This window comes from Penicillium concentricum (genome assembly GCF_028827145.1).
Source record: "Penicillium concentricum strain IBT 3081 chromosome Unknown utg000001l_segment0_segment0, whole genome shotgun sequence".
Classification (NCBI taxonomy): Eukaryota; Fungi; Ascomycota; class Eurotiomycetes; order Eurotiales; family Aspergillaceae; genus Penicillium; species Penicillium concentricum.
In genome coordinates this window covers 6,760,814-6,788,733 of record NW_026622754.1, presented here as the reverse complement: position 1 = coordinate 6,788,733, position 27,920 = coordinate 6,760,814, and the positions used below count along the sequence as shown (strand labels likewise).

At 48.0% G+C, this 27,920-nt stretch overlaps 9 protein-coding genes across 9 annotated transcripts; 5 read left to right on the top strand and 4 right to left on the bottom strand.

The window, feature by feature from the left end:
• Positions 1–4: 4 nt before the first annotated feature.
• On the bottom strand, positions 5–1,465 carry N7517_002612 (ankyrin repeat domain-containing protein; the record flags this gene model as incomplete). The annotated part of the gene is made up of 1 exon (XM_056720342.1): positions 5–1,465. The coding sequence occupies one exon, from the start codon at positions 1,463–1,465 to the stop codon at positions 5–7; it is 1,461 nt and encodes a 486-aa protein (XP_056584477.1).
• Positions 1,466–2,430: 965 nt separating this feature from the next.
• On the top strand, positions 2,431–2,673 carry N7517_002611 (uncharacterized protein; the record flags this gene model as incomplete). The annotated part of the gene is made up of 1 exon (XM_056720341.1): positions 2,431–2,673. One exon carries the CDS (start codon positions 2,431–2,433, stop codon positions 2,671–2,673), a length of 243 nt encoding a protein of 80 aa, XP_056584476.1.
• An 8,728-nt stretch (positions 2,674–11,401) lies between these two features.
• N7517_002610 (putative importin 11) lies at positions 11,402–14,881 on the bottom strand (the record flags this gene model as incomplete). The annotated part of the gene is made up of 8 exons (XM_056720340.1): positions 11,402–11,723; positions 11,780–12,477; positions 12,534–12,722; positions 12,772–13,244; positions 13,300–14,315; positions 14,363–14,500; positions 14,552–14,652; positions 14,717–14,881. 8 exons carry the CDS (start codon positions 14,879–14,881, stop codon positions 11,402–11,404), a joined length of 3,102 nt encoding a protein of 1,033 aa, XP_056584475.1.
• Positions 14,882–15,545: 664 nt separating this feature from the next.
• On the top strand, positions 15,546–15,963 carry N7517_002609 (uncharacterized protein; the record flags this gene model as incomplete). The annotated part of the gene is made up of 3 exons (XM_056720339.1): positions 15,546–15,645; positions 15,700–15,844; positions 15,909–15,963. The coding sequence occupies 3 exons, from the start codon at positions 15,546–15,548 to the stop codon at positions 15,961–15,963; spliced, it is 300 nt and encodes a 99-aa protein (XP_056584474.1).
• A 1,240-nt stretch (positions 15,964–17,203) lies between these two features.
• N7517_002608 (acid phosphatase PHOa) lies at positions 17,204–18,695 on the top strand (the record flags this gene model as incomplete). The annotated part of the gene is made up of 3 exons (XM_056720338.1): positions 17,204–17,389; positions 17,458–17,519; positions 17,576–18,695. 3 exons carry the CDS (start codon positions 17,204–17,206, stop codon positions 18,693–18,695), a joined length of 1,368 nt encoding a protein of 455 aa, XP_056584473.1.
• Positions 18,696–20,402: 1,707 nt separating this feature from the next.
• Positions 20,403–22,042, bottom strand: N7517_002607 (aldehyde dehydrogenase family protein; the record flags this gene model as incomplete). Its single annotated transcript, XM_056720337.1, has 4 exons — positions 20,403–21,293; positions 21,350–21,783; positions 21,842–21,911; positions 21,989–22,042. 4 exons carry the CDS (start codon positions 22,040–22,042, stop codon positions 20,403–20,405), a joined length of 1,449 nt encoding a protein of 482 aa, XP_056584472.1.
• A 705-nt stretch (positions 22,043–22,747) lies between these two features.
• N7517_002606 (pex2/pex10/pex12 family protein) lies at positions 22,748–24,341 on the top strand (the record flags this gene model as incomplete). Its single annotated transcript, XM_056720336.1, has 3 exons — positions 22,748–23,056; positions 23,126–23,389; positions 23,451–24,341. 3 exons carry the CDS (start codon positions 22,748–22,750, stop codon positions 24,339–24,341), a joined length of 1,464 nt encoding a protein of 487 aa, XP_056584471.1.
• A 244-nt stretch (positions 24,342–24,585) lies between these two features.
• Positions 24,586–25,257, bottom strand: N7517_002605 (anthrone oxygenase family protein; the record flags this gene model as incomplete). The annotated part of the gene is made up of 2 exons (XM_056720335.1): positions 24,586–25,148; positions 25,197–25,257. The coding sequence occupies 2 exons, from the start codon at positions 25,255–25,257 to the stop codon at positions 24,586–24,588; spliced, it is 624 nt and encodes a 207-aa protein (XP_056584470.1).
• Positions 25,258–25,674: 417 nt separating this feature from the next.
• Positions 25,675–27,603, top strand: ilv3B (putative mitochondrial dihydroxy acid dehydratase; the record flags this gene model as incomplete). The annotated part of the gene is made up of 3 exons (XM_056720334.1): positions 25,675–25,833; positions 25,882–26,095; positions 26,150–27,603. The coding sequence occupies 3 exons, from the start codon at positions 25,675–25,677 to the stop codon at positions 27,601–27,603; spliced, it is 1,827 nt and encodes a 608-aa protein (XP_056584469.1).
• Positions 27,604–27,920: the final 317 nt, after the last annotated feature.

Genomic DNA, 27,920 nt, shown 5'->3' with positions numbered 1-27,920 from the left:
AAACCTAGAAGCTTCGCAAATAAACCTTGACATGTTCATGGTTGCGTTCCTTGGCGATGGCATACGCCGTCTGGCCATTTGAATCTTTCAGTCGCTTTTTCACACCACGCTGATTGGCCAACAACTGTACAACCTCATAATGCCCACCAGCCGCACTCCACCAGAAAGATGTTCTCCCCTGGTCGTCCACCACATTCACATTTATTTTGGGATGCTCCAATAACATTTTGGCAATTTCAAAACTACCTCGAGCTGACGCAAACATGAGCGCAGTAAAGGAGCAACGGCCTTGATCATTGATCAACAAAGATTCTTCGTAGCTGAGAAGGAGATGGACAATGTCGACGTGCTCCATGATTATTGCGACCTGAAGTGGCGACGTCCCCGATGGACTTTTTTGGTTAATGTCGGCTGAATTTTGCAAAAGAAATCCCACCATTGAAAATTGTCCTGCGCGACATGCTGACCAGAGTGGCGGAAATGCATCGGCAGATTGAGGGCTGTTATGAAGCCCCGGCTGTCGGAAGAGGACTTTGATCAAGTCTAAGGAGCCATTTGCAGCAGCCTTTGCCAAAGGTGTCTGGCCCAGCTTGTCGGCGCAATTGAGGTCCAGATCTGTTTGCTGCAAGAGGAGCTCAGCCAGTTTTATGTCAGAATTGTTCACTGCATACCAGATTGCGGTGCGTCCATTCTCATCTTGATAATTAAGGTTGATGCACGGACTCAAAAGCAAGGCTTCAATGATAAGTATTCTTTTGTTGATGGGGAGAAAACGACCGTGTCCTTTGACAGTCAGAAGCAACGGAGTTTCCTGTCGGTGGTTGAGACAGTTGGCATCAACTCGCGGATTTCGTACAAGCATTTGGATTGCTCCATAGTCGCCAATTTCTGTCGCTAGGTGCAGTGGTGTTTGGCCATGATGGTCGCAGATGTTGAAATTTGTCCGCTCATCAGACAAGAGAAGTTGGAAGATGTAGGTTTGGCGACAGGTCAGCGCAATTGAAATGGGCGCATTTCCGTCCAGGGATTGGTTATTGAGATGAATATTCTGTACATTGAGGAGTCGTTCGACAATTTTCACGCTTCCATGCAGAACAGCGATCGAGAAGGCACTTTCTCCCAAAGTATTACGCTGTATGACTTTCACTGAATGATGGCTTAAGAGCAAATCAACAGCGTCTGCGTATCGCAATTTTGTAGCCAACATGAGCGGTGTAAGGCCAGAAAACGGTTGGTTAATATCTGCCTTTTCCCAACCCAGAGAGTGCTGGATGATGCCTAAGTTTCTATGCTCGATTGCCCAATGAATTGGCGGGGTGTCTTGGAAGTCTATGCAATCAAAGAGGCTCTTTGTGAAGACGACGTTGGATTCTCGAGATGTGAGACGCAGACTTCGAAGGTCCTTCTTGTCGATGGACTTGCCAATCCACAAAAGCAATTCTAGTGGAAGTCCCAAAAGCGGCATATTGGCAGATTTCGTGAACGTATAGGTAACGACTACCTATACAGATGATAATAAAAGGATGGCTAAGAGTAATATCTCAGAGAGAAGTCTGTCACCGCCAGTAGTTGGCTGAGCAGCGTGGGAGACGCAATTCTTTGAGGCAGTGGGTTCTATTTGAATATTTTTTGAGGGCATATCATTGATACGGATTTATTTAGAAGTGGATGTCGAGTCATCGGCTTCTATAATCGTGATACTTACTCCTGGGATCCTGTGACTGGTTCCTAGGGGCCCTAAGGATCCTGGAATACGTTATAGTGTTCCCAGGAAACACTCACCCATTCCTGGGAGTTATGCATCGTATTTTCGGGGATATACATGAAGAATACAAGCTAAATTGAGATGTGAGCTGCGGGACCCACATGGTGTATATGGATCCCCTGAACGCGAGGAAGCCTCTCTCTTTTGCTGCCTCGCGCTACGTCTTGTATCTAGAGTCGACTATGGATTTCCTTGATATTGATTATGCATCTAGAAGACGCTGTTCTCATCTACGTATACGTGAGACTGTCATATCCCAGGAGCAAGCAACATGATCCTAGAAGCTTGTGGCTTGACATCCAAAGTAGACGGACGATCTTATACCGATGACGCAGACGTTTACATCGCAAGAACGTCAGCAATGCATAAGCCATGTCTTCGGAGAATGTTTAAATAGAGGCCATTGGCCTTGAAAATCTGTATCTGACAATTATCCTATCTCTCCTACAAGAAGTGACAAATCGTCCGAAAAGCCAAAGACGATAAAGATGCCTCCACGGAGAAGACGTTTGGCGTCGCACCGTCCGAACCCATCCCCCTTACCAATCGTTTGTCAAGGTCAGTCTGCAATTAAAGTAACACGGCAGTTCCGAATTAACATCGACTCAGGCACGCAACATCCAAATCAAAAGCTTGAGGGAATCATTACGAGCATATATACTGAGATGTCAAAATTGCAACAAAAACACTACGAGGCAACTGTTATGCTACAAAACTGCGACAACATGTTACGGGCCCACGCAATGGACAAAGTCAGCTTGGAGAAGCAGAACCAGTGTTTTATTGAACATATCAAGATAGCTCAACAAAACGCTTGCGACCTAGAGCTCAAGAATCGGGAACTCGAATACCAACTGGCAAAGGAGAGACAGCAGAACTCCAAACAACATGAAGGAAGGCAAAGTTAAAGATTTACTGTTGAAGTCACAAAGTTTGCCTTACCGATCGCATTCTAGGTATTCGGGTTTACCAGCTTTCGAGGTCCTCACCAGCGAGGCTCTGAACAGGAAGAAAGAAGAGGTTTCCGGAGAAGATCAATGACGCCATAAATGATGGCCAGGTAAACAGGGTACTACATCCATTGGAGCTAGAATGCTCAATTCTGTGGATTAGGACATGCGAAGGATCATTTTGTTGCGGCGACCGTTCTGAAACGGGATTGTGTGAAAGGCAGGCAGTGCATTACTTTGCCTGAGCCCGCAAGAAACAGACTGTAAACAGATGGAGGCGATGTATTACCTAAATCAAAGTCGTTTCAGAGTTTTGTATCAACACAATGTTGGAATTTCAGTATGCGACGATAGAAAGTTTGTGATTGCCCACCAATAAATCCCTTGACCCCTGTGTCCCTAGAATTCGTGCAAGAACAAAGGGGACTTCAACTAACCCTATGCCCGGATTGCCAGCTACGGTGCTTGCTAGATTAGCTCTGTGTTGTAGGTTCCAACGTCATGACAAGAAAATGGCTTAGAGTTCAATAAGTCTGTTTTATGCTCTTTATTTGTCGCTAGTCATTCCCAGACAACATTGTCCCTCCCAGGAACCACCGGGTCTCCTGGGGGCCTAATACAAGCTCCTAGGGACCGAATAAATGCTCCCAGGAACGGCACGGGTAGTCCCAGGAGCCCCTGAGCTCCCGGGAACTTAGAATTGGGCCCTAGGAGCTTGTATCAGGCTCCCGGGACTCGGTGGTTCCTAGGAGGGACAATGCCGTCTGTGAATGACTAGCGACGAATAGAGAGCACATAACAGACTTGTTGAACTCTACGCCATTCTCTTTAGACAACGCGAGATAGGTGGCTTCATGACGTTGGAACCTACAATACAGAGCTAATCTAGTAAGCACCGTAGCTGGCAATCCGGGCATAGGGGTCAGTTGAAGTCCCCTTTGTTCTTGCACGTTAACCACAAGCCAGTCATGCAGATTCCGACTACAGTGCATGCACTACTGACCACGGCGTTACTACTCGCTACCTTCGTCCTTCTCGTGTTATCTTGTCGAGCAGTTCAGAAAAACTCATACACCAGAGCCTCGAAGCCTCCTTAACCATATCAGCTGATGGTCTGCTTTCCACTATTTGCGCTTTTCTCGTGCTTGATCAAGATTATGGTCACAGTAGTTGGTACTTATATTGATCACCCACTGCGAGTCGTCGTACTCTTCCTCCTCTTTTTAGATTACCTAGGCTTAGCTTCTCTACAACGGCCTATCCTCGGACTCGATAACAACTGCGTTGCGCTTTATATTGCACATTTGAAGTGGCAGCTGTTCTTCTTCTAATTGCAGTCTTGGGGTTTGTTCTGTCCTGTTGGCTGCTATCGCCAGAGGTAAATCCTCACCTTTGTGCCATCAATTTCCGAGTCACCACCGGCATTTCCACCGCTAATCCCTGACCCCTGTATTTCCAATTGCTTCAAGAACACGTCAAAAATTACATGTGTTGGCTCTGTGCTATCGTGTGAAATTTTTTGCGACTAGATTTGACTAGTCTTCGGACAAACTAACGACCGTTCGTTGAACACGGTCATAAAACTGCAGGAGGCTGGTGACCCTTCGTTTTCAGCTTTGACCGAAAACCAAGACCACCCGACAAAGGCAAGGATCGCTTCAACGTTTTATTCTTCAACGAAGTCAAATCATTGAGGGCTAGTGCTTTGAAATTTAGAAGAATATACAACATGCAATAAACGGTCGGCTCGCGTAGCGAAGCCCCACGCTGCTGGCATAGGCTGCTGAACACATTGTGCCGGTGGAGACGACTAGCCCGGTTGTCTTAACCTGCCCTCAGAAAAGAATATGGCCTATGCTTTGGACCTACCCTTTTCCTCAAAATAAACAGTTTCTAGACCATCACTTAGTTCCCGCTCGTTTTCAGCTTTAACCGAAAATCAAGACCACCTGACCAAGGCAAGGATCCCTTCAACGAAGTCAAATTATTGAGGGCTAGTGCTTTGAAATTTTATACAACTTGCAATAAACGGTCGGCTCGCGTAGCGAAGCCCCACGCTGCAGACATAGGTTGCTGTGAACACATTGTGCCGGTGTAGACGACCCGATTGTCTTCACCTCCCTCAGAAAAATCGCTTGCCCTGTTCATTTGGATCTACCCTTTTTCTCAGAATCAATGTTTTCTAGACATCACTTAGTTCCCGCTCGTCGAAGTTGATCTTTTCTACTTGCCCTTAACCGCTGTTCCCACGGAAACCGACCGACCCATTGTTGAACATTTTGTGAGATGTCAACGTAAAAGTTTTTATTTGCCAATTTGTGACCTCGATTTTTACATTGAGTATCATGTTTAGCTTCAACAATTTCGTGCGCCATTCTGTCCTTTCAACGAAATTCACTTCCCACCCACTCCAACACGTAGACTCTGGTTCACCGTCCTGGAAGTTTCTCAGGCCAAAGTCCACCCTTTCAACCGTTGTAGTTGATATGTGCATTTGGTTGCCTCACTTTAATTTCTATCACTCAGTTTCTTCTTATCGGACTAAGCTATATGTAATGTTGGATGAAGATTAACCCTTGCTTCCAATTTAGACAATAGTGCGAGCTTGATGTTGCCGGGTCGACGTATCAGGACGTGGGGGCTCAGGGGAAGCCTGACCCAAAAAGCTAGACATGCCATCTTCTCAAAGTATTTATAAATGACTCATATAATGTCCGGTGCACACAAACGGTTTTATTTGGATTGATCGAACGGTGGCATATTAGGACTGGAGGACCAAGCTCTGCTTCTGTCTAATGGGCTTTTTGGTATCGCATGCATTTTGAAGCCCTCCCTAAAGTCTAGCTTGAAACCTAAGGGCTCCGCAGGAAAAGCGTGACACCTACATGACCGTGATCCTTGGAAATAATGTACGCTGTCGTGCCTTCCAAATCTTTTAGTCGCTTTTTCATATCACGTTGCATGGCCAACAGCCGCACAATTTCCAGTTGACCACCAGCTGCGGCCCACCAGAAAGATGTCCTCCCCAGATCATCCATTTGAATCCTCCAATAACAGGTTAGCGATTCCAAGTCTACCGTTAGTTGACGCGAACATGAGCGCTGTAAAGGATTGAGGACCTTGGTCATTGACCAATATAGTCTCTTCGTAGCTGAGAAGGAGTCGGCCAATGTCCACATGCTCCATGACGATTGCGACCTGAAGCGGCGACGTCCCTGTACGGCTTTTTCGGTTGATTTCGGTTGATTTTTGCAAGAGGAGTTCCACCATGGAAGATTGTCCTGCACGACATGCTGACCAAAGCGGCGGTACTACATCGGCACATTGGGGGCTTACATGAAGCCCCGGCTGTTGTCGGACTAAATTGCGGTGCGTCCATTTTCATCTCGATGGTTCAGGTCGATGTAGGGACCCAAAAGCAAGGCTTCAATTATGAGCAGCTGCATGTTGAGGTGGTAACTCACAGACCCCTAGGAAAGTCTGATGGACATTAAAGTCAAGCAAGTCATATTTTTCATAGCGTGATGAACAGTCAATGTATTATCTGGTCCGGGTTCTAGAGTATAGCCCCACCTATAAGTGGGCATGCAGGGGCTTCTGGGAACGATGAGGCCGCTCCTGGGGCAGCAAGCTGGTCTCCAGGAGTACCCAGAGAGGTTCCTGGATACCAATAGGTTCCTAGGAGCGCATGTTGCTCACCTGGGAGCGCATATCGCCATCCTGGGACGAGCAAGTTTCTACGTAATCATGTTGAACTCGTAGGTCGGTCCCACGCTTTTTTATATCAATTTTGTCCACAGGCCAACCATAACTAAGAATTAAATATCACTCAGGAGCTGTAATATAATACAATTTAAAACATACATGGTACGTTACATTACACTAAATAATTACTTACTAAGTTTTATTATTCGTCTGTGGCGGTGCAGAATATGTAACTGTAATGTAACTATCTGTTTCCATGTAACAAGCTGGCTGTATTGGGTTTTCGCCAGAACAGCCAACAAGTTGCTTGCATTGCTAGTCTTCACGGTCTGTTACCTGTTGCCCACTGCATTTATTTTCCGGATAGGTCCAATCAAATACGACTAGAAATAAGAACTCGACTATCATCTAAAGGGTTATCCGCGGGCTCACGTAAAAAGGAAGCTCATCATGCTTCAAACTTGTGCGCTGAAAGTGTAGGGTATTTGCCCCTCGAGTTTAACGTACATGCGTTTACTCTCTAAATAACGAGGCCGCGATTTTGCAGGAACTTCAGCCATTCAATTCTAACTGATCTGTTATTCTCGCACAGCTAGGAACTTTCCGATGGTGTGACAAGGAGTCTAGTTAGGTCGGCGAGGGTGGGTTGGACTACGCGGCTGAATAGCAAATTTTGTACAGACTGATAATAACCAAGCACAAGTGAAATATTATGATTGAAAATATGATTCAGTTGCCCTTCAATTGGCCCCAGATCTGGTGCATCTCTGAGAAGGCTTCAATTCCATCCAAGCCTGTCGCAGTAACGCCATATCAATATCCGCGAAATGAGGCCCGATCTGTCTCAGGGTCAGCTTCTGTCTCTGTAGGTCACGCAACTTTCGTTTGTTCTTTGCATTAAGCCTCTGCCGGGGCTTGCAGCTGTTCAAACTATTAGAATGATGCTGGAGCGACTGAGTTTGTGCCTTGAATCTAGTGAGGGTTCTGCGAGGGCCACTCGGAGGGGCTTGATCATCAACAGACAGGTTTCCCTCGCTACCTTCTCCCCGTGTAAGTGGATAACTTGGATAACTCTCCCACTCAAATTCCGCAGTAACGGCTTGGTCACAGGTCGACAAAGAGGTGAGACATTGCAGTCCTTTCCTCTCATTAGCTTCAGTGACAGCACAGTATCCAGAAGGCTGACTGGCAAAGCTTAGAGCGGGAGGTTGCGGCTGTTTTATGCCTATGACGGACATTTCGGTGGCCTCATCCTCTTCTGGTGGGAAAATGAGTGAATTTGGCTGGATGACAACTGGGTCACAAGATTGGCGTGCATTGTCGGTGTTGAATTCGGGAGGTTCGAGGATTCGAGGATCAATGGCCTCAAGACCTGGAGTTGTTGGCCCCGAGCTGGGTGTGGGACTTGCCTCCAAGAAGCATAGTTCCACTGAGTTGCTTCTGCTCCTCGTGCTATATTTGTCACATATACTTGGCCCCGAGTATTGTTCCAGATTGTCTTCGACAAACGGAAGCAAGACCGGGACGGGGACAAATGATTCTTCTGACACGTGCTCACGCTCATGGCACGGAGGTGTGTAATGATGAAATCTGATCTTCTTGGGATGCTCCTCTCCTGGTTCTGTTGAAGAGCATTGTGATTCCACCTTGCAAGTGCGCTTCCTTTTGTTGGGTAGCTTTGGATCTTGCCATATGGTTTCCTTTAGCCCATGCGCATCGTGTAGGTGATTTCGAAGGTCACGCTCATTTTTAAAGATTTGAGAGCATCCGCATATCGGCTTTTTCTTGAAGTGCTGAATCTCAGCCATGTGCTGCCCTTCAATGTGTTCCCTCAGGTTGTCACTTCGCAGCCAGGATCGCAAACGGGTTTCTGCGGAGAGATTCAGGTTCGGGTCCCACAAGCAAAAGGGGCAATAGCCCGGGCGAATGACGGTATGGCGATGGATGATTACTTCGCAGTGCTGGATTTGCCATGACTGGAGATGGGAATCGCAATGCTTCCGCCATTGACTCGACAAAAACCATTCCATACATTCATAGCAAAACCGCATCTCTGATTCTAATACTTGAAGGTCAGAAGCTTTCTCACGCCGAACACATCCGTGAATATGGGCACTTCTATCACACTTCCTCAGACTAGCGGAGTTAGTATTGGCCATGTCATTATTCAGCCAGGGCACTCACCTTGCAATGTTGATATGGCACCCTTTTGCAGGACAAAGCCCATGAACCGGACTTTGATTTGGGAGGTATACCACATCAAAATCACGGGCACACTGCGTCTGTAGATCTTGGACAAGAAGAAGTTTTTCGTCAAAAGAAAGCTCCTTGGTGCAGGACATGGCTGTTGCGATTCGCGCAACCTCGGGCATAATCAACATTTGAGCGCGTGTGCGAATGTCATTTTCCAAATGAGTCGGCTCTTCTTTTCCTCGATTGATAATTTTCTGGTCTCTTTTCTCCTGTACCCACCGATTTTGATATTGCTTGAGTTCGAACAGACGATGCCGAACGAGCGCCTTCCTGTATTCCAAATTCATGTTCTTGAGGGAATCCTCGTCGTGGTTCTGCGAGAATGATTCGATCTGGGCTCTCATTTCCACCATATCTGGTTTTTCCAAAATACTCCCTTTGATCTCTGCTGGCAACTCGCCTGGCAAGCCACGTTCGTAATATTGAACATAACCTTGAAAGTACTCGATATGATCGGATTGGTCTTCCTCATCTAGAACGGCTCCCACTGTATCTATGGAGGAACAGTGGGCTTGATAATGCTCCGGAAAGGTGCCTGGGCCCCGATGCGCCATAATCTGACTGACAGGTGCAGAGCCATTTCTCTCTGTAGAAATCTTAGTATGAAGATCTCTCTCGAGTGTCTATTGATTGTTTTGTGTGGTGTAAGGGGCTTACTTTCGATTTTTTTCCCAAGGCCTCGTCGTATACAATGGATAGTTGCCAGTTCACCAAAGTACCCTGCAGCATTAAAAATCTGACGCAGGCAAGAACAAAATTTTTGTTTCGTCAAAGGTGTCTCCTGAGGCCCGTCCGCCGTGGCATGCCTGAGAACTGGTTTATCCAAGTACTCTTCCTTCCATCGCAAATGAATCTCGCCATTTGAAAGATCAAACTGCGCTAGATCATCCACGGTATCCACCCCATAAATAGCACCGTGTGCTAATGCAAGGGAGAAAAGAAGGTAGCCCGACGCAAATTGCGGCCTGTTGCTATCCCGGATACCGATTCCGAATCTAGAAGCACCAGTTAATGAAGCCCCAGTATATTCGACAATTATACCACTAGGTCCTTCTGACTCACACTGTGTATTTTTCACATCGATGATTTTTGAGCCACTTCTGATCCACCTTCCAACCCACCGCCCAACGAGCTGTGGATGAAGGAAATAGTACCAATTTGATATGCTAGAATAGAGGTTAGTGTTATATAATATCGCTGGGGTAAAGAAGCTTACTCTGTATCGAAGACCTCTTTCGTGTTTGTCCTCACTAGAGGGTACAAAAGCTCCGACTCTTGCTCCAGTGAAGAGGAACAGCTGGAGAGCAAACAAGATAACGACTTTGAGCAGTCCCGGAATGAAAGTTTGGTGATCAGTCTGCCACAAAGACGAGACTACTCTCAAAAAATCATGCCTTGTGAAGTTAAGTTTCTCTTTCTTTTGGTCTACAACGACGCCATCTGCCGTCAAGGTTTTTTTGATCCACTGCATCGAGGTTAGTTTATGATGGTCTCAGAGGGGAAGTTGCGAATAAACCAACCATTTTTATTTCCTTTCGATCATCTGGGATGATTTTACTTTTTGTGAATTGTTCAAATCCACCAAAGAATTGTTCGGCATGCGCACTCACGGTTCTTACCGTAGGTAGCCCATCATCGTTCAGTCGCCCTTGAGTAGAACTTGTGTACCAGCGAATGTACGCCTTGATCATCTCATGAGTTGGAGCCGGAGAACCAAGGGAGGTTTGGTAATTTTCAAACCCATTCTCCGGGTCTGCAGTGAAACTAAAGGAAGGTCAGCTGAATTTATAATAGGAAAGGGATTGCCACTTCAGATGCGGCTTAACTCACTCGAGCCAGAGGTTCATAGTTTCTTGATGTAATTTGTTGGTCTTGGGGAGCCTTTTATCTTTCTCCCGAATTAAGTCCTCCTCTCTATGGACCCCAGGAGTATAACCATTCTTTTCTCGCTGTAGACGGCGCCTCTCCTTGGCGATTCCATCGCGCTTGGCAAAAAATTCTTTTCTGCCCATAATCAAGTGCGGTGCGACCTGGAGGTAGGGAATGTATTCAAAGTAAAAGAATGCGATATTAGATCATGTACCAAATAAAAAGTGCTTAAATAGAAGGCGTGTTGATTATTACATGCTAAAGCTGGCACACGGTCTGTCTTTATATTTGGGACTTTGAGCTCGAGCCGCTCTGAATGAATTAGAAGACAGAAGAAAGACATCATGAAACGGATGGAGTTCTCCGCTCTTTCCTGCGCCCCTTCGTCATAATGTGTTTTCTTGATGAGGTGTAGTGCGCCGGAAAATGAGGGCAGCAGCAATGCTATCAACGAACTAACTATCACAGTATAAACGACCCTGTGGGGGCTAATCCCTTCTGGGTATAGTCTGAGGTGGGCTGAGTGCATCACTGAGTAATCAGAGAGCATCCAATGAGCACTCACTGAGCACTCACTGAGCACTCACTGAGCATCAGTCATCCTGCACGTGACTGATCTGAGCATGATCACTGATCTGAGCCCGTGCTGACATCTACTCAGTGAGCCTGAGCCTGAGCACCCTCATAAAAGCGGCGGCAGCTCAAATAGGAAAGCCCCACCCGCCAGGGAATATCCGGTACGTATAGGTGCAAATGGAACAATATGGGGTGTAATAAGCATGTACAACAGAATGGTGATAATGCGAGTGAAATGTATGCTTATGCTGATATCAAAGCGAGAAATGTCTTCTTCTTTGACTCAAAGCAAACCAAGTGCCCCAAACGCCGCAACGACTTCGGTATCGACGTTGACAAGCCACTCATCCTGGAACCGCTGTGCCCCACCACAGCCAGCAATGACCTCTTGCAGACGATGGCGCACAAAGTCTCGGATCATGAAGCGATGAATTGCATCCCCAGACTGCCAGTCACGGCGACGAATGATCTCAGGCGATTCGACCTCTTGGGTGTTTTCTGGCATCGCGGTTTCTGACCCGGCTGGTGCATTCCAGCAGACCAAATAATCGGCATTGGGGTCAGTACCACCGTCTGCCAACTCGGTGATGAGATCTGTCCATACACTAAGGTATGATTGTAGGTGGGAGAGGATGTAGGCAGGGGGTGGAGGGGGAGAGACGGATCGAGTGGCGCTCCTTGTAGGGCCAAGAGTTGGGTGAGGGCAAGTACATGGAGTTTCTTTTGGTTAATGCTGCCAATGTTGTCGTAGTGCGAAAACCATTCGGTCATGATCCAGGTCAGAGCTTGTTCTTCGGATGAGTTTGTCGCGGCGGCGACTGATGAGGCTAAAATGGTCGGGCTGGCCAGCGCAAGGCGAGCTAGCGCAGAGTAGTAATCGCTCTCGACAACACCGACCACGGGCGAGGACTTTCTGTTTGGTCCAGACGACTGACTCACTTCGTAGGCAGAGTAAAGGCCTTCTAGCAGTGATGCAAGGAGGGAGCTGTCTAGAAGGGATTGCGAAATGACGCCATAGGTTGCTTCGCTTCCGCCGTCGACAGTCTCGGCACCGCGAAGGATTAAATCAACAAGACGAGGTATCACACCGAGACGTTGCTTGGTTGTAGATTTGAGCAGTGATTCAAGGATCACCATGATTTGGAAGCGGAAACGGTCACTGAGAATTTCCTGCGGCGCAAGGAACACATAAGATTCAAGAATATGAATCGCCTGCGGGGTGCTATCGGTTGCTGCTTCGAGAATGGGGAACAACGATGGGAGGAGCGATATGATCTCCGGCGAGGCAGGAGATGGCGTAGCTTGAATTATGGCGTGCCAGAGATCCAATGCCTCATCTAGAAGGTAGACAATGGTTTCCTTGGCAAAAGGTTAGGCTAAGTTGATATGTGTAGCATGATTCATAGGGGGCTTACCGAGCCGGGTTCTACGGAGCTTTGGATCAATGGAAGAATAAGAGAGTGATACCTCACAGACTCCTGTGCCAGCGACTGGATCAGAGATGACAGCAAAGTCAAGATGGCTTGTTTCATCAAGTGTTCTTCGCCAGAGCTTTCCCACAACGGTGGGAGTAAAGAGATGATTCGGTCCGAGAAGGGGGTGATCTAATATGATGAGTATGCAGCCAGCAACGAAAAGGAGAAAACAACTTACATGATCTTCCATCTTGACCACCACCATGCGAACCGTCTCCAAAAGCCCCATCTTTGTATCAGATGATTCTACTTCTTGAACGAGAGACATGAGACTCTCCAAGATAGTAGGCGCAAATGACATGAATGCTTCAGGCGAAAATTCGTATGAATCCAGTACACTCCGGAGTTGTCGACCGGCGGTGATGCGGACGACCATGTCGTTCAAAGGATCATGCTTGCCGAGCAAATGCTGGAAGATCTGGTAAATTGCATTCATGTTCAATTCACTTCCCTTAACCGGGACCCATTGGCCAAGCACGAGCGCGATTCTTCTCCTCAGAAGCTTGTACTCTGGTTCCTGGGACTGGACCTCGGCAACCAAGGTATGCTCCAAGAATGCGTTGAAGTCCAGGTGCTGTTCAAGACTGGCCGCAGCCAAGCCGATGGCAGAATACAGCGAGTCTTTCAACAGAACATTGTGGTTGTCGGTGCCTGTAATATAAATATTAGAGTCGTGCACACTTCATATAGCTCATCGATAACTTACTTGCGAAAGTATAGAATACGGTCAGCAAGCGTGGGATCAGTAAATCCTTGAAGTGAATCACAAGATCAAGGAAAAGTTTTTCCGAGCATGAACGGATTGAGAACTCCCAAGCGTCGGAGTTTTCTTCCTCTCGCTTCTCCCAGTCCTCTGGTTCTTCTTCCCAATCTTGGAAATCGATCTTGCGGAACCTGAAGAATTGCGTGACTAGTAGCTCCATGACATTGATCACAAATTCTTCTGTAAACAATTGTGTTTTGACAAGCTGAACAGATTGTTTCCGCTCCTCTTTGTCTTCCGGTGTCTGATATTTGAAACTCTGAGCAGGGTTGAACGTCATCTTTGCGCACGCACGAATCAGGAGCAGAGCCCGGAGGCCGGTCTTCTCGGTCAAGGATTTCCCTTCATCTTCGCCCCCAGCACCAAGGCTGTCATACTTCTCTCCGAGTGTGACGACTAATGACCAATATGACTTGACAAGCGAGATACTATCTGGGAGCAACGCGAAAGATGCGGCATGTGTTTTGGCCATTTCAACATGCAACTTCGACATCTGCAGCAAATGTTTCTCGATAGCCCGATGAATTGGCTCAGGTAGATTGGTAGACCCGTCCACGAGAGAATGGAATTTGCCGAAGTGCGAATGCGTCAGCACCCAGAAGCCCTGTACTTCTTGGCTGCGACTCGGGTGTTCAAAGCCAGCAATGATCAGGCGCCTGAGGACCTTGAGAGCTACCAGGCTCAATTCGAGCGTCTCCAGCAACTCCCCCTCGCCCGCACCACCCTGCTCCAGTATCGCGACCCATTGATTAACTTTATCGACATAGATGCCTCCCAGTAACTGGAATATCTCGGGCGATGCGGACTGAAGATTGTGTCGCGTTCGTTGAATTCGTGCGGTGGATAATTCCTTGATTATTTGTAGCAATATGAGGAGAGTTCGGGGAAGTTGGAGTGGATTTGCTCCAGGCTGGACGGAGGTTCGGAGTGAGGAAATGATGTACGAAATAGCATCGGGCCTGATCGAAATTAGAATAAGAAGACACACAGCTGCAACTTATCATACCAGTCATGAGGAAACTCAAATCGCATGATCTTGGCAATCATCAACGAGTTATGGAGAGCCAACAGCGGCGCAGGCTCAACGATTCCTGCCTCAAGAGCTCGGGTCTTGATATGTTCCTTTTCTTCCGGTTTGATCGCACTTTTATCAGTGTTAGTATGCCCTCATCCTAGCTATATTCCGATAACATACTTTGGTGCTGTCTTGCGCCAGTATTTATCGATGCCATTCTTCAGTTGGATGATGGCGAGATAGCGAACTTCATTCGGTACGGAGTGATCAAGGAAGACTTCCTGTATATTGTAGAATGTGTTATTAGGTGAAACGACAACAACAACCAAGACTGTTAATTGATACCTGTAGAAAAGAGTAGTACATGCCCTGTTTCTCCCAGTTCTGGAGCTGTTCAGTGCCCGTTCGAACTTGCTGCTGAGACGAGCTTGCTGCAAGGACTAGGGTGTTGAGCACATTCTGCGGGCTAAGTGGGTTGGTCTCGCCCTGTGCTTCGATGGCAAAGGCCATGGCGAATAGCGGAGTTGATCGATCGACGCGTGAAAAAAGACCTGTAAAGCCTAGTTCTGCTAATACAAGCACCAGATCAGAGTTTGACTGATGTGCCCTGAGTCACTAGACATTCATGAAAAGGAACTCTACGCGAATTCCAAGATGCTGATTGATCAAAGAACTAACATGTCTCGTCGGAGCTCCCGAGGTCCCTCTCCAGCATAAACTCCCCGCCTCCGGAAAATTAATACTCCGGTCCCGCCAAACCCTAGGGCTGGACCCTAAATTCAGTCCCAATTCAGACCTGTTGCTAGGGCTCCCAATGTTTCTCCTGGGCAGTGGAGACGGTGAAGTCAGCCTCAACCAGCTTCCAAGGTTGGAAGCTTAAAATGTTGGAACATTATCGAACTACAATTGACACCTTTGAGGTTTTCGAGCAAAAATATTCCGTTTACTTGCAACATACAACACCTTCCATCTTCCTCGTGACATACCTATGATGTATCATGATGCAACTACAATTTTCCACATGAAGTGAAGTAGGTATGATGTGGATGTGGAGAGGATCCAGAGCAATGTATATAAAGCGCAATTCAGCTCAGTAGATAGCAATCTCAAGGCTCAACTTTGCCTCAAACTTCCATCAGGCTACCTACATATACTACAACACCAAGAACATAACATGCCTCGCACCGAAGAATTGAACCGGGTGGCCCTCAACGCGGAGAGGGACCTCAACTCCTACCAGGCCAAACAGGGTCTCGGCAAGAAGAGTGACTCAAGTACGTGGAGAAGCCGGTCTTAACCGAAACTATTTAGACTAACAGCCATTCAAGCTGTCGAGTCTGGTGTTGACGAGATGGTCAACCAACGATTCTCTCAGCCCACAGGTGTGAAGTATGGCCCTGGCTCAGCCGCCTCTGGCAGCGACCGCCTTATAATCCCCGAGGATGAGGGTGGCACTCGTGATGACCGCAACAGGTAAGCCATACACTGCTCTGTGAGATGTCAACTGTTCACATTGTTAACTTTCTTTCCCTTCCAGACTCGCCAGGGCAGGTCAGTTCGAGGGCATTGGCGGCCCAGAAGACAAGATCTAAACCGAGAACTATGGTAGGAGATTCTAGACCAGGATATGAAGCGTCGCAGGATTTCCCTACAGACAATATATACAAATGATACCTGATGACCTGTATAATAGAATTCTCATTTAATATTCAAAAAAATATATACCCGATTCAGGCAGCCCTGGATAAGCATAGTAATGAGCCTCGCCAATGTCACCTTCCTGACTAGTACAATGGATACATTTTGAAACCCCCGCACAGGGGGTGTAACCTCATCTAGATAGATAGCACGGCCCTATATTATTCCTTTATCAAATTCACAGAGATTTTTCATTCCAATTATTTGCTCGGAAATTCTTATTCTCCGGCCCTTCTCGAAATGACTGCTGGTTTTACTGATATCCCCCGACAACTACTCAGGTGAGAAACTGCCCTAATAGGCAGTCCTGAGGTGATCATATGATACACAATATATCACCCCTGTATAATATGCATCTCCACGGGTACTCTTATGGTATACCTACATAAAATCCCTACATATGTGTGGTTTCTTCCACTCACCTATTGTCAATGACCTTTTGATCATTGGGTGAAGCTCAGCACGCCCCTAGGCCAAGCATATTGATTTGCCTGGGCACGCGTTCCCCACTTGCTAAGCGTCGGGCTAAGCATCCGAGTCAGCTTCCAAGGTTTTCTCCAGAAAACCACATGGGCTAGCGTCCGATAAGTCTCCACTTCAATTGGATCTTGTTAACGGAAATTGCAAAAAGTTAATCGGGTAGACTTCACTTCTTCATATTTACTATTCTATATGTTCACGGGGTCTATATAGATATTATTTGAAGGACTATGTACTCTAGGGCTTTTTACTGTCCAAGCTTGGTGAAGGGCCATGGAATCAGCTAAGCATTCGTTTTGGTCTTGGCGTGAACCCTCATTTAGTACCTTTGTCGGTACCGGCCAATCAGAGCGCTCCATTGCGACATGTGCCAACGTCGTACAAACAACATTCTAAACATCAACTCAACATCAGGGACATAGTACCTACATGAGACTTGAACAACCCTGGTAAGAGCACAGTAACTTACGTACCGGTCAGGTATATCTCGTTTTATCTCCGAGTGGATGTAAGATGCACGTGTAGTGACACCCTTTCCATAAATCTCTCGACGATCCTTTCTTCTTCCTTCTCTTCTTTCTTCTTTCTTACCATCATCCTCAGTTTGCCTCGGTTTATCAGCTACATCAATCTTTGATCTCCTGATCCGTCAAGATGAAGGCCGTTCTCGCGGTTCTGATGGGAGTGGCTGCTCTGGCAGTCGCTAAGACAGCTACTACCACTGAGCCCTCTCTGGCGGAGATTCATGCGGCTGCCGCAACTACCAAGCCGGAAGTCACTGTCTCCAATGTCAAGGGCTTGGCTTTTGATCGTTTCTATCAAGTCTGGTTGGAGAACATCGTACGTGACAAACCCCCAAAACATCTCCAATTCATAGAGTACCTGAGACATGACTGACAAGCTCATAGGACTATGACAAAGCCGCCGCGGATACCAACATGCAGTGGCTTGCTTCTCAGGGTATTCTGCTGTACGTTTCCAGTGACTTTGCCTATGACTGAGATGACCCATTCTGATGCTCTTTAGGACCAACTACTATGCTGTCACCCATCCTTCCGAGCCCAACTACTGCGCTGCCGCTGGCGGTGACACGTTTGGAATGGATAACGACGACTTCAAGCAGGCCCCTGAGAATGTTTCCTCCATTGCTGATGTGCTTGACACCAAGCACATCTCGTGGGCTGAATACCAGGAGCACATTCCCTATGCCGGTTTCCAGGGCTACAACTATTCCAACCAGGAAACTTACAAGCCTGATTACGTTCGGAAGCACAACCCGATGGTGCTTTACGACTCTGTTGCAGCCAACGACACTCGCTTGCGTTCTATCAAGAGCTTTGATGATTTCGAAAATGATCTCCGGGACAAGAAGCTTCCTCAGTGGGCGTTTATCACTCCTAACATGACCAACGATGCTCATGACACCAGCATCACTTTTGCTGCCAAGTGGGAGCGTCCTTGGGTGGCCAAATTGCTCGAGAACGAGTACTTCTACAACAACACCCTCCTCCTTCTGACCTTTGATGAAGATGACACCTACTCGGGTGACAACCGTGTCTTCAGCGTTCTCGTTGGTGGTGCTGTTCCTGAACACCTCAAGGGTACCAAGGACGATACCTTCTACACTCACTACTCTAGCATTGCCAGTGTCTCCGCCAACTGGGGTCTTCCTTCCCTCGGTCGCTGGGATTGCGGTGCCAACCTCTTTGAGATTGTCGCCAACAAGACTGGTTACGTCAACTACGAGGTCGACACCACCCACCTCACCCTTAACCAGACCTACCCTGGTCCCTTGTCAATTGGGGACACGTCCACTGGTAATACCTCCAAGTTTGAGGCCGAGTGGCCGGTTCCTATCACCGATAGCAATGAGAAGTGCTCCGCCGGTCACGGTATCCTGGATATCGTCAAGAAGACCTACGGACACCTGGAACCGTCGTATGACACCAAGCCATACCCCTGGAACGCCAAGGCTCACTACAACGACAAGGTCACCGCCAAGCGGGCAAACGAGACCGACTCGAAGACCAAGTCCAACTCTACAGCGGAGGACTCCAGTCACAATGGCACTGGCGTTTCTGCCAAGGCTCCCATCTCTACTGTCGTGATCGGAGCCCTATTGGCCATCGCTGTCTACACCTTCTGATTAAGCTACTCTTCAATCATTCTTACTGTTCAGCTGAGTGTGGCTATGGTCCGGTGGTTCTTTATTATTCGGTAGCTTGCAGATGCGGTCCTGATTGACTGGGAAGGAATGTTTTCTCCAAATTTCGGAGATGTGAAACTGAAAAAGCAATCTCTATCTGGAGGCCAATATCTTAATCTTTAGCTATGAACTCAAATGCGTTTTCATTCTGACATTGTTATTTCCATTAAAAGACTACGGAAAAAAATAAAACACTCAGGATAAACCATAACATATCTAATGGTCGATGTGACCGTCGTATTGATGTTTGCTATCCCCCATTCATTCCTCTGTGTTGTTGGCATTTTCTGCATCTTCAGCTCAACGGAGTAGAAGTTCTTGAGAATTTAGAAAGTTCTGAGATCGGGGAGCCCGCTGTCATACATCTTGAGAGCTTGTATTGTTGATGGCAGCGTGTCTTGCAAGGAAAAAGGCACAAGGGAGTCGCAGCAACTGCCCAGGAGGATGTCAAATTAGACAGACAGATGCCTAAGCTTCGTGAATTCACGAAGAAGACCAAAATAGCCAGGATCACTACCACAGTTTCTATCCATCCGAAAGATATCGATGATCTCAAGACTGTCTTTGCGTTTCTGCAGGCAGGCCCAGATCTCGGTGTTCGAAATCCCCGAGAGGTAGTCATCATTGTCGAGATAAGGTGAGAGACTTTTCAATCTTTCTATGCGAATAAAAAAAGCTTGAACATTTGGGAGGGTAAATACCGAGCCAGAACATCCAACCACATGGAGAGTTTCCACATGAGAAACAGCAGCAGAGCGACGTAGGAACTTGGCTATTTCTTTCGGATCGATACCAAATAACGACGAATTCTGCAGACTTGGCAGGTAGAAGACTGGCCAACAGTAGCTAAGACTGGGATCCGATGTAATATTTTTTATAATCTCGATCTGAGAATGATTCCACTTCATGATCCGGGTAATCGTTGTTATTAACTACCACAGGAACTTCCAAACTAGCCCCTTGGGCTTATTCAGAGGATAAGATGACTTCCCAGAGGCCTGCAATTCAAGTGTTCTTATCAGAAAAGTAGCCATAACAGGATCATATTGAGGCACATGTGCATAGAGAGTCAAAAGGTTCGGAATGCATGACAGGAGAACTGCCATCAAAGACCGACGATCTCATCTGGAGAGGCCTCGGAGAATGGTATCTTCAAGTTCACCTAATCCTGATAACATACTAGCGATAGAGCACTATACAACGTTAAATGCTAAAAAATATATGACGAAAGTAAGAGTATACGGCGAGGTAGAATAGCGATAGCGAGATTTCATATAGAAATAAAAAGTAAGATATGTAAAAGAGAGACAACAAAATACATATATATGTAGTGGGATTGAAGTTCCATATTGATGAGGGATAAAGCGCGGTAAAAAAAGCATAGTTTGTGCAAAGAGACTTTTCTAGAATGGTTGGCCGCCTATGCAGCCTTGTGATGTCTTTTTGATGGCCATCTTAGTGATGTTTTCAGATATTTTCCCATCCTTTCCAGGTTTATAGGTAGGTAGACGGCAGAAAGAGGGAAAAGGCTCAATTTGGGAATATGACCTTTCCATGTATAACCTGGGATGATATAAATTTTATCCTATTGATACCCAATATCACGCATCCATTGTCAACCATGCCTTCGGTCAAACCAGGTATCTATCACAGACTTGCTGTCTTGATCAAGATACTCTTAGTCTCAAGAAAACTGTCAAGACTATACAGAAGTCCCTCCCGGCCATTTCCACTCATCTTAAGGCCACCAAACGCAGTATCCAGGGCACTCGTCGGGCTAGTGCAGTTCACCCCAACAGTGCCCGCATCCAAAGCCTTAGCCAAACGAACGGCGCGGTCAATATCCTTGGTAAAGACAGCAGCGTAAAGGCCAAACTCCGAATTATTCGCCTTCTCAATCGCCTCAGTCTCGGTGGAAAAAGTATTGATCGCGACAACCGGGCCAAAGATCTCCTCTCGCATCAGCCGCGAGTCTTCAGCAACACCCTCAAAGATAGTCGGTCGCACAAAGAACCCGTCATTTGCATCACCGCCCAGACTGAGTGTCCCATCTTTCTCCCCAATATCAAGGTATTCCTTGATCCGGTTATACTGTAGCAGATCAATCTGCGGACCATGTGTGGTAGCCAGATCGAGTGGATCACCCATTTGGACAGCAGCAAACTTCTCACGGAATAACTTAGTGAATTGTTCAGCCACAGACTCGTGCACATAGATCCGTGAGTTTGCTGAGCACACTTGTCCACTATTAAACTGGATGCTGAACTGTGTCTGCGCAACGGCTGTCTCCAGGTCCGCGTCTTCGAAGATAATCGCCGGTGACTTTCCGCCCAGCTCCATGTGCACGTGCTTCATGTTTGACTTTGCAGCTGCCGCCTGGATCTTCTGACCTGTTGCCGTGGAGCCGGTGAAGCTGATACAGCGAACGGTCATGTGCGATGCCAGTGCCGCCCCGGTAGGGTTTCCGAAGCCAGAGATGATGTTGATCACTCCACGTGGGAAGCCCGCTTTCTCAATCAGCTTGGCTACATACAGAGACTATGCAGAGTGTCAGTTCGTATGGTTGAGTGAGACACCAAAGACATTGCACAAACCGTCAACGGCGCCTTCTCACTGCTCTTCAGTACAACTGTATTGCCTGCCGCCAGCGCGGACGCCATCTTCGAGGCAAACATGACAAGCGGAAAGTTCCACGGGATGATAAGCGCTACCACGCCATATGGTTGCTTGACAGTCAGATTTAGGTGGTCCGGCGTGTTGAGGCTGGCCGTCCCCTGCGCACTCCAACCGCCACCAGCGAAGTATCCGAAGAACTGGGCTGCAAACCTAGCGTCAAAGAATTGCGAGATCGGTCGGCCGGTGGAGAGTGTCTCGAGCTTTGCCAGCTCGTTGTTTGATTCCAAAATGAGCTGGGATAGTTTGCTCAAGTATGCGCCGCGCTTTTCGGTGCCCATATCTCGCCAGGCGGGGAAAGCTACGCTGGCAGCGCTAACGGCATCCTCTACGTCTTGTATGTCTGCTTCTTGGACTTTGGTAACAGAGTAGGTGTTAGCAGGATGACGGCCATTGCGGAGAAGGAGACACACCTTGGGCAACGACCTCTTTGGTATACGGATATACAACCTCGAATGTTTTACTACTAGACGATTCTCGGAACTAGAAAGGTCAGTATTAAGAAGCATTGTTGGTATATATGTAATAATCCTGGGGTAATAAACGTAGTTGATCCATACCTCACCGTTGATGAACAGCCGAGTCTCGATAGGTTCATTCATCGTAGAAGCCATACTGAACAGCTTGACAAATTTGACAATAAAGAACCAAGCAAAAGAACAGATTTAACTAAAAGGCCGATTCAACACTGGGTGATGGTTTGATTTATAAAAGATGCCAGCGAAGCATTTCAATTTGGCCGCTATTTCAAACCCAATCATTATTCCTTGTTCTCAAATGCAAGTACAGGCTCCGACATGAGTTCTGATGGGTTTGATTGGGCAATATAGTTGGGATTGTACGAATCAGGTACCAAGCTGACTTGCATGGATGAATTGAAATGGCTTATGTTGAATGCCCAGATATCTGTGTAACTCTCCAGTTCTTTGAGCAATTTACCAGTCATCTGATTCAATGATAAGCTTTGGTCATGGATGCCTTGATAAAATTCAGTGGGACTAATATGCATCAGGAAAGTCTTATTCTGCTAGTTGAGGGTATCTCCGAAGGCCGAGCAGACAACGCTTTCCAATACGACGTTATACTATCTACTCCGTAAGCAGCTATATATTAGAATCCTGCTTTTATCCCTAAGAATTTATATCCTTCTTCACTACTCACAATTTCCAAAAGAGTATTGGAAACGAAGTCACGTGAGATACCTCGGCTCTTCCGTCTGGGGAACCGAGCGCGATGAGCAGCTCCGGGACCCATTTCCCCGTGTTCTCACGAATCCCCAAACCGCTTCCTCCTATCCTCTACAAAGTCATGATTTCGCGATGAGTTCGACAAACTTCGCCGCTGCACAAGAGCGTGTTCTTGAACGTCGTCGCCAGCGTGAGGCCGAAGCACGCGCCCGCAATGCAGCACAGCAACGGGCCTCTCCGATCAGTCCGGCCGCCGTCCAGCGTCTGCCATATCCATTGAATCGATTGCCCAGCTCGGGGTGGCGGTTATGGAATTCTGTCAAGGGCCGGGATGGTACGCGACCCGCATTTCGAGTGGGACAGGTGGATGCTGAATTGCTGGACGAGGAGCTGCTTGGTCTGATGAAGGGCCAGGTCGGGGATGCCCTCAAATACTTCGGGGTATGTGTGAATGCTTGGCGAATGAGTCTCTGAGGTGCTGTGATAACCGGTGGCTGACAATGACAATAGCCTCAAATGCGCGAGGATTGGTCAAACGAGATTCTGTTCGCGTTACGAGCTATACTCTTTAAACTATCAATATGGGATCACAATGCATCGTACGGTGCGGCACTACAGGGCCTCAAATACACCGACAGTCGAAGCAAAGGACCTGTTTACTCTTCTCCGACGAAATGGCAGAAGGGTATTTATGGATTGTTGACGGTTGGAGGGCGATATGCTTGGAACAAGTGGGAGAGCTGGCTGGTCGGACAAGAAGGTGGCTATGATGAGGTTAGTTGCCGGCATATTCCTCTCTTCTGCTGGCAACAATTTACTAACAGACACTATAAAGCCATCACAGGACATCCGAATGCTGTCGCGACTAACTGACATGATCTCGACATCACACTCAATTGCCGCCTTCGTCTCTTTCCTGGTGTTCCTGGTGAATGGCCGATACCGTACCCTGGTCGATCGCATCCTTCGCATCCGGCTTACTCCGCCATCTGCGCAGGCTAGCCGAGAAGTATCCTTTGAATATCTAAATCGTCAACTAGTTTGGCATGCGTTCACCGAATTCCTTCTTTTCCTCCTCCCTCTTGTTGGAATTGGTCGCTGGCGACGATGGATCACCCGTGCCTGGCATAAGATGGTCAATTCTGTCCGATCAAGCGGGGATGACGACGAGATTTCCGAAAAACAAGGAGAGCTGGCCTTCCTCCCAGAGCGAACATGTGCTATCTGCTACCGCGATCAGAACCCGACCACAACTTCAGAAGCCGATGCCATGGCGGCCTCTGCGTCAGGGGGTATTGTGGGATCGGCGCAAACCGATATCACAAACCCCTACGAGACCGTCCCTTGCGGTTGTATCTATTGCTTCGTCTGTATTGTGCAGAAAGTCGAAGCAGAAGAAGGCCAGGGGTGGTCTTGCCTCCGGTGTGGTGAACTTGTTAAGAAATGCCAGCCTTGGAATGGCGATGTTCTAGAAGAAGCACGGTCGCAGCCTGGCACTGGGAAGATGGTTGGCTTTGCCATTGACGGGGAACCAGATGGCGAACCCCGTGGGACAGACCTTCACCAAGGAAGCTTATCGGACAAGTCCAGTCCGTTGCAGGAGATCAGCGCTGATGAAGCCCTGCAGCATTCAGAGCAATGGTCCACTATTGAGAAAGAATCTACAGAGGACAATGGCGCAAGAGATACGAGCGAGGATTTGGACCAAAAGCCTGCTTCAACATGACAGTAACCCCAAGGCACACGTTTCACACTATGGATGCTCTTGGGGGCACATACTGGCCTTCTCTTCTCCCACTTGTTTATAACTATACAATTACCTGGGTAGCCGCAGTACATATACAACTTGCAACCCCGATAGAAATTTGACGATACCCATTCTTGAACTAGAGTTTGCTTTCACATAATCATACACGAGACCGATTTAACAAACAGCGGAGATATTCAACCACAACTTTTAACATCCCCATTCAAGGAATTGCCCAGCTGGAAACAGCAGCATAGAACCCAATACCAGCCCCAATAAGCGGAAGTGTAGCCCTGATCAAATTCAACTTCGACCAATGCTGCAAAAGTTCAACCACCTCGCTATCATCCCTAGCCCGCTTCGCCTTCTCCTGCGGACTAACCACCATGCCCTCAGTACCCTCAGCCCCGGCGGCATCATCGCGCTTTGCATGAGCCTTCAGTTTGGCATTCGTCTTCTTCATGGCTGTCAATGTAAAAGGTACAATGCTCATCGTAACTCCCACAGCAAGCAGATAGCATGTGGACCAGCTAGATCCAACGAAACCCGGGGCAGGGGTAGGAGTGTCTTGCAATGCCCAGAGCGCATAGAGGTTTGCGAGAGAAGATGCTGCGGATATACCGGGGAAAATCCTGCTGCCTCGCTCATACAGATCAAGCCACTGGTGTGTCAAGTGGGTGGTCGGGGTTCCTGGGGTATCCTGGAATGGCAGTGTCGCGCCGGGTGGGCGGCGGGCTGGAAGGATGATATTGGGAATGCTCATTATTGACAATGTAGCAATGCCGCCTTGTATACTGTGAGTTGTCTGGTCATCTATTGTGTAGTGCTACTTACTTGCTGCCATTGCACAGCCAAGCGTCCCAATTGCCTGGGCGATTCTCAGGTCGCTGGCCATTATGTGGCTAATTTGGTATACAGAATGTATCAATGAAATAGAGCTGAAGTTCCATGAATCTTACTTTTATAGGTAGCATATGTATGACGTGGGTGCTATGGACGGATGCGGTCGGGTTTTGCGGGCTCTGGGGGCCCTTGCTACGACTACATTGTAAATATACCTATTAAACATTACAATTCAGCTTGAACTATTAATATACAGACTTATGCTATACGACCTTAAACAACGTAGATCCGGAGACTAGGCCGAACTCCGATCTGCTCATAAATCAGCCGCATCTAACTGGACAATCCTGAACATGGGGTTCTGGGGGTCGGACATCGGTGCGAAGCTCCCGAGGTGGTGTAGGCTATAATTCCGGTCAATTGCATTTGCAACCTCTTTTTTTGTTTGTTTTTGTTCAATTCCACAGTCATGGATCCCTTAAAGCCAATGGAGTCTAGCACTCTCAGCGAGGCCAAATATATCAACTTCCCTTCTTTGCCCGCAGATGCGAAGCATCCAGATGGCTCACCCGCACTCAATCGTCACTCCCACACTATTACCAGAGGCCATGATTTCCCTGGCGCACGGGTAAGTTGGCAGTGAGAACATCATGGAATCCATTACTGACCGCTATAGGCTATGCTCTATGCCGCCGGCGTCCCAGATAAGGAAGCGATGGCCAAGAGCCCACATGTCGGTATCGCCTCAGTATGGTGGGAAGGGAATCCATGCAACATGCACTTGATGGACTTGGCCAAGACTGTCAAGAAGTCGGTCTTGGAACAGGGAATGCTTGGGTGGCAGTACAACACGATTGGTGTTTCGGATGCAATCACCATGGGCAGCGAAGGTTGGTTGACCGTCAATTCTCACCGCTAGAATCGAGATAACTAACCCCCGCTAGGAATGAGATTTTCTCTTCAGACCCGAGAAGTCATTGCCGATAGTGTCGAGACCGTAACCTGTGCCCAATACCACGATGCCTGCATTGCTATTCCAGGCTGCGACAAGAACATGCCCGGTGTCGTAATGGGCATGGCTCGCCATAACCGCCCCTCAATTATGATCTACGGTGGAACTATTGGAATCGGCTACTCTGAGCACTTGCGGAAGCCCATCAATGTCTCAACCTGCTTTGAGGCTGCGGGTGCCTACGCCTACGGTACCCTGCGCCAGCCTGACGACGGTGGTGACCAAACCAAGACTCAGGATGAGATCATGGATGACTTGGAAAAGCATGCCTGCCCTGGCGCCGGCGCCTGCGGTGGTATGTTTACCGCCAACACCATGGCCACTGCTATTGAGTCGATGGGTATGTCACTACCCGGCTCATCGTCCACGCCTGCTGAATCGCCATCCAAGATGCGCGAGTGTGTGCGTGCTGCGGATGCTATCAAGGTTTGCCTGGAGAAGAACATTTGTCCACGGGACCTATTGACCAAGCGGTCCTTTGAAAATGCTCTCGTCATGACTATGGCGCTGGGCGGTAGCACTAACGGTGTACTTCACTTCCTAGCCATGGCTCGGACGGCTGGTGTTGACCTGACGCTGGATGACATCCAGCGGGTCAGCAACAAGATCCCCTTCATTGCCAACCTCTCACCCAGTGGCAAGTACTATATGGCCGATCTGTATGAGATTGGAGGTGTGCCATCTGTCCAGAAGCTGCTGATCGCAGCCGGTCTGCTCGATGGAGATATCCCCACAGTGACGGGCAAGACCCTGGCCGAGAACGTTTCCTCGTTCCCCTCCCTAACTGAGGGCCAGGATCTGATCCGCCCATTGGACAACCCAATCAAGGCTAGCGGCCACCTGCAGATCCTACGTGGCAACCTTGCACCAGGCGGTGCTGTCGCCAAGATTACCGGCAAGGAAGGGCTACGATTCGTCGGCAAGGCTCGTGTCTTCGATAAGGAACACCAACTTAACGACGCCCTGAGTGAAGGCCGCATCCCGCGCGGAGAGAACCTCGTGATCATCGTGCGTTACGAGGGCCCCAAGGGTGGGCCCGGAATGCCGGAACAGCTGAAGGCCAGTGCCGCGCTTATGGGAGCCAAGTTGACCAACGTGGCGCTCATTACTGATGGACGGTATTCGGGTGCCAGCCACGGTTTCATCGTCGGTCACATTGTGCCTGAGGCTGCCGTGGGTGGTCCAATTGCGCTCGTCCGCGATGGGGATGTCATCACTATTGACGCCGAGACTAACTCGCTTTCAATGGATGTGTCGGATGAGGAACTTCTGGAGAGACGGCGTCAGTGGACCCCTCCTTCACCGCAAATCACTCGCGGTGTGTTGGCCAAGTATGCACGATTGGTCAGTGATGCATCACAGGGAGCCATGACAGATCTCTTTTAATGAATCATTACGGTATGCCACATGAGTGTAAATGTATATAGCATAAATGATGTTGAGATCTATTCTACCATGTTCCAGAAAAGGCATAAACATTCGATATTGATATGATATTCGTGGCCCCGCTTGAAATTGGCCAGTAATAAGTAAGAAGTCACCCATGTTGGCCCCGGGGGTACTATGAAATGGAGTCCCAATATCGACATCTCAGGAATGTACATACTAGATGGTACACAGGAGGCAATAAAAGAGTAAGGGATATAGACCATTGGGGAAAAGATTATGCCAAATATGGAAGATCCATATGCCTAATGTTCGAA